Source organism: Pyrus communis, chromosome 3 (assembly GCF_963583255.1).
Source record: "Pyrus communis chromosome 3, drPyrComm1.1, whole genome shotgun sequence".
NCBI classification, from domain to species: Eukaryota; Viridiplantae; Streptophyta; class Magnoliopsida; order Rosales; family Rosaceae; genus Pyrus; species Pyrus communis.
The window spans coordinates 5504341-5510455 of record NC_084805.1 but is presented as its reverse complement, the minus strand read 5'-3'; the positions used below and the strand labels follow the sequence as shown (position 1 = coordinate 5510455).

The 6115-nt window shown below is 35.0% G+C and overlaps 1 protein-coding gene across 1 annotated transcript; it reads right to left on the bottom strand.

The window, feature by feature from the left end:
- Positions 1-247: 247 nt before the first annotated feature.
- On the bottom strand, positions 248-6115 carry LOC137729972 (uncharacterized). The gene is made up of 11 exons (XM_068469023.1): positions 5986-6115; positions 5681-5793; positions 4486-4591; positions 3740-3838; positions 3564-3629; positions 3304-3420; positions 2458-2532; positions 1882-1984; positions 1495-1542; positions 695-816; positions 248-595 (listed from the first exon to the last, which is right to left on the bottom strand). The coding sequence occupies exons 1-11, from the start codon at positions 6067-6069 to the stop codon at positions 497-499; spliced, it is 1032 nt and encodes a 343-aa protein (XP_068325124.1). The 5' UTR covers positions 6070-6115; the 3' UTR covers positions 248-496.

Sequence of the window (6115 nt, the reverse complement as noted above, 5' to 3'; positions counted from 1 at the left end):
ATTACAAATGTGAAACTTAATGCACAAGTTATATAATTTCAAATAACACTACCTATAAAGATTTGAAGGTATGACTAAGATCAATGTGCTGCTTGTGGGCAAATAAAACAATCTTAGAATTTATCTACTACTTGAACAACATAGCTTCTCATGTTTTAAAGGAAAAAGATTTTTAAACTGGACATATGTTGATATTATATATTGCACCAAATCTACCGTCTGATTCTGTTAAATTTCATGATAAAAGCATTCATAATTGTATCCATTGGATTCTTGCCAGACAGAAAAAGTGCTAAATTGGATAAAATTTCTTTAACATAGAAAGATACTTAGTAGAACAAGTATTGTGACCATTATGTAAGCATTAGATCATTACCTGAGAAGGTATTCACATCTAACTTAATTGTTCATCTTAACTTTGGGGATGTAGCATACCAGTAATCCCTTGTGATGCCCAAACTTCAAGTTCATACTTTCAAATCATGAACATGTACTACTACAGATTGCCCTGAAGTACTTGGACAATTTGCTCTGCTCTGGATTGGATTCCGTTCAAATACTCCGTAAGAATACGCTGCTGGTATGAACCACCCTCCTGAAGAAGAGAAAAGAACCAAAAAGGAAAACAATCAACATCTGGAAAATAGAAATTGAAACGTTGACAGGTTATCCAATGACCAAGGTTGTTTCTCACTGTTCGGATCAGAGTCCGCTCAACCCTTTTCTTAATGACAGCATAGAGTTCCTGCGGAGAAACTTCCCCTTTGCCAATTGTCAATCCATTGATCAGCAGCCTGTTCCATTCTTCCTCAGGAGCTGCAACAAATGAAATGTCCATGAATGAGACAGATCTACCAGACATGAGATCGAAATAAGTAGGTTTCTGAGTTAACTGTTTATAAATTTAACAGAAAGGTCAACCAACCTCCCCATGCTTAGTTTAAATGATCAAAATGCACAGAGAAAGTAATGTTCACAGCTCTGAGGCATATATAAGTTAAGCTGACAACCGATTGTATAAATAATTGACGACAAAATTCCAGCACAAATACTAAAAATTCTAACAGCTAATTCTTCCAATTACCCTTGTAAGATGATTAGGATAAAACAAACGTTGGGTGCCCTCAATGGCCTTGAATCCTATACTGAAGCCCTATATGTCTCTATTACACGGGATTCTCAATCACTTCTTTCAACATTATGATCCCACATTCAGGATATTCAACATACTAGAGTCACAAATATGTTGCAAAACCCTAAATATATTCCTTTAGACGACAACAGCTAGAGACACAGATTCGCCAAGGCCAAGGAAACATCATCAATTTATAATGCAACAAATTCTTAAAGATAAAGTAACTACTACTGCAGAAAACATACTAGTAAGTAGTAAACACTGAAGGTTAGGAGAACAATCTCTTTCTTAAGAACAAGTAAGCTTTCAACAACCATATATATAATGACAATTTTTCTTTTATAAATGATGGCAGACACCTTTGATTATGATTTCAAGAAGCTTCTCGGGCTTCAGAATTTCATCCCCTGCAAATAGTACTGTTATTCAGAAATCCGAACTCTAAGATAAAACAAGCACAATGCAATGTATTAAAAATATAAATATTGTTTGCTCTAGTTCTATCATGTATAGCAAAATTTGGTTTGCTACCTTTGCAAAAGTGTCCCCCCTGGGGGCGGCTCTAAGCCCTCCCTCTTTCCCCCTCCTCCTTTTCTTTTTGTTTGGACAACGTGCATAGGATTGGAAATAGAGACACACATAAATTATACGACTGAAAATGCATGTTTATGAGATGACACATTATTTGGTTTTATGCATCCAGCAAATGATATCATGTGCAAAGGCGATGTGGCCATTGTAATTACCTTTCTTTGCATAGCTACGTTTGGATAGAACAGTAGAAGCATAGAGCTGCAAAACCTTTTGTAACATAGCCTCAAACCCTGGCTTATCCCCATCTCCTTTCGCCTGAAAATAACTAACAAAATACATCACAAATTGAATCATACATGAAAATCTTCATGACCAAGAAAAAAACAAATCATAGCATCCAAGCAGAATTCCAAAATAGGTTTGAATTTGAATTCTGAAGTTTTGTATGGAACTTTATAAATTAGCATGTCTCAAGCATCAAATGGAAGAAATTGTTCATGAAAACAAGATATCAAGGACAACACTGTGGAGCTGAGTATATTCTAGTAGCATCACTTTAAGTTAAAATGGATGAAGAAGAAGAATATGTGAATGAAAATACTGAAGATAACTTCTTATGCAATATAAAAATGCAAAGCAAAAACCCACAATTCAAATTGTCAAGAAACTACAATTCGAGGGCAAGGTGAGAACATACTAGCACATTACTACTACAAGGATGAAAGATCCTATGGTTTGAAGAAGAGTATATTCAGGCAGTAGCAATTTAAGTATTAAAACATACTCACTTGTCGTAGTTGCGCATTAACTTCTGCAAGAAAGCCTTCATCTAGTTGCCCTTCTTGCTCCCTTTGGAATATTTCCTGATAATCAAAAAGGAAAAAGATTGAACAAATTGAACAAACAATATAATGAAGAAGAAAAAAAAAACAACTTCAGATTACAATTTGTTTTTGATGGAGCATTGAATCCCAACCAATTTGGTAACGGAGGAGAGATCCACAACTTTGCATATTGATGTTTAAATACCTAAAGCGGGGTGGGGGTGGTATCGATTTTCAACACGCCCCCTCATGTGTGACTAGAGAGAGCCAAAGACATAGAACAATTTTATTAATCCAATAAATTTTGACATGGATGAATTGCCCACTCCAGTACCATGTTAGAGTTGCAGCACAAAATGAAACTAATTGATTCCAGGTGAAATGGAGATGCCAAAGATTTTTAAATGAAGATGCAACCCCATGTGCCTTTTTTATATTCACAATAGAATTGATGAAACATGATTTGAAACTAAATCAATGACCTAACAATAGCAATTTCAGAAAATGCAGGGAACAAATTTAAACAGGCAGGAAGGCTTGTTTAGTTCTCAAAAACATCTTCTACATATGGCAAAAGTGTAAACATCTATACAATCATTATCAAACCAAAGCAGTAATGCAAGAGAAGCAAGTAAAAATAAAGCTAAAATAAGTTGATAAAAAAACTTACTCCAAAGGTACATAAAATGATGAAAAAATAAAACAAATTCAAATTCTGCCAACCAAATTGCATATATTCAACAGTGAGTACCAACCCAAAAGAAAAACACTGCAATAAATTAAAACAAAACAGAAGAAAGAAAGACGCACTTTCTCCATTAACTTAAGAGCCTCAGGATCTCTAGGAGGCCATTGAATTTCTTCTACAACATCCACTACAGGTTTCAGAACTCCTTTGAGGACATCAGTAGCTGAATCTATCTTTTCCTACAAGGAAAGGAAAACTAGGATATAAACTTGTATTGTACTTGAAACACTTGGGAATACAATTTAACATGAACCCAAAACAAGAACAATCCCCCTTGAATTATGAGGTGTAGAGAGAGAGAGAGAGAGAGAGAGAAAGTTACATTAGTCTTATGGACAAGGCGATCCACTATGCTCATAATAGATATTGCCAACTCCTCGTAGTCTTTCTGAAAGAACGGAAAAGATTAAGCCTTCTTTCACAAACTAGAAAAGGAAGCAGACAAAAAACAAAAATATCATTAAAAAAAAATAGAATTAACCAAGTTCAAAACCGTGCTTTATCATCCTCCGATTTACAGGTATCAGTTCTTGCCGCAAGCCGTATCCAAAAACCCTCGTTAAAAGCCAATACATTTTGAACAACAAGCTTCTGAAGCTGTTCACAAATCATAACAAGCAATAAAAATTTCAGTGATAAGTTTACGGGTGGAAGTCAATGAAAGCTGCGTTGAAGTCTCAAGTAAAGAAATCCATAATCAAACAACGCATATCCCAAAACCCCCTTTTCCCCACATGCTCCATATTATTGAAACTTTATATTATCATACATCAAATGAAAACTAGAAACTCTATTGCAAAGAAATTCAAATATTTTAGCATTCACAGGGCTTACTTTTTTCGTATCATAATCATATACAAACAATTCATTAATTACATACCCTAGGCCTTCACAGGCACTACCAGAAAAAGCCTATTGAAAGAATTGCCTTTACAGTCTTATCTGACGAATCTTAAAAATTTGAAACCAATTGAAACAAAGACCTGTTCTTACTACTGCCATTGGTGCGTTTAAAATTATAATATTAACTTGGTCTCATCCCATGTCTCTTCAAATTTTCAGATAAAGTAATACTCTTTACTACTAGTATTACTTAAGATGATGATAGAATAACTTCTATAACTAGTTTAAAAGTCTCATTACCAGAGACAAGACAACGTCAAGTAAACAAATCCAAATCAGTTTAATTCGTTTCTAAAAAGGAAATAATTGGTGGAAGTAATGTCAATCAGACATCTACATACTTCAATTGGATTTGAATCCCTCAGTTTGTCTATCAGCCTATCCACTTCTACAGTCTTTTTGAATGCTTCTTCGGCATCTTGATTTGCTGCACAGATCAAAGTTCTCCTGTTTTATTAGATCGAAACACACAAGTTTACTATTGAGTATTGTCAACTCCATCAGCCAGATTCATGGACAGTGGAACCATAAAATGGAACAAAACATGTTAGAATATAGAGGCATATAGACCATGGAAATGAACTTTCCAACAATAAACCAATAACACACAACATAACATTTGAAGAGAAAAATCCATAAAACCGAAAATAGAACACACTTGTAAAAGTAGTCCTCCAGAGTCCCTCTAGCTAGATGAGCATTCCTGATTCTCTTTTTCTTTTCTGATACTTAACATGAATAAATGACCATTCTTGATTTTCTTTGTCTTTCTTTATAAAAAGGCGAACAATTATTTATTAACAGCTTTAACTGACCATACTAATCAACTTTTCCCAACTGAAAAACAATGATAAAGAAAATAAAATAAAATAGAAAACAACAGGCAAGAATCATTATTTTAACTAACTAAATGACAACTCTTGGGTTTTTTTTCTATCTTAATATAATAATAATAGTAGACCAAGAGTAGAAAGAGTACGAAAATGGGGATGTATGTAAGCTCCTTCCTTTCATTCCTGAACACTGTCATACCCACCTAGTGATCCCCTAAAAGATATTACTTCAATGTCATATTTCTGAAGTGAGAGACAGAAAGAGAGTATGAGCTCTTTAGTTACCTTTCCTTGCAGGCGTTGTATCATAGGACCATTATATTTGGTTTTGGATAGGGCAGTTTTTTTTTCCCCATTTTTGCTACTTGTGAAGGTATGCCAAAGCTACCACAAAGATAGGATGGGGCTAATATCAGGTTATTAAACCAGTATCTCTAAAGCGGGGACGATGAGGACATCAGATATCAAAGTGTGGAGGTTATCAATTATCAACATCTTACAAATGTCCCACATTATAAAATCAATTATCATCTCACAAATGTCCCACATTGAGAAAATAGAACATCTTCGCATAAGTACTATAAATTATTGAACATCCTTTGCAAAGACTATTTTGTAATGGCAAGTTCTAATGGAAATGGAATGATGGAAAACCAAAGGAAAAGGAAAATCATTACTGAAAGCCAGGAGAAAAAGTAATTACCTTTTCTTCCAATCCATATGATTGTTCGAGCCGAACGGCTTTGGCCTCCACAACATCCCCGCAACATCCCATTTCTTGAGAAATGACGTTGTTAAACCAATGCAGGAAAGCACCTACTCAGAATAGTACAGAAAAAGAAAACCCACAAACTGTCATCAAATATTGACAGAGAAATTACCAAAAACAACAAAAATTACCAAAAACATTCAGAGGTCAGTTTTCATGTTTTCTTTGTACTACATTTTCTCAGAGCTTCATTAGCTTCTATATACGGACATTAAAGAAGAATTGTATCAGGAAGGAACCTGGTGGGAGTGAGAATGTGAAGAGAAGCACCGGCGAACTTGTACGGACAGAGGCGCGGGCGTGTGTAATGATGAGGAAGCCATTGGAGGGAAGCTCGTAGGTACGGGCTGTGGCGGGTGAGAGAGAGGA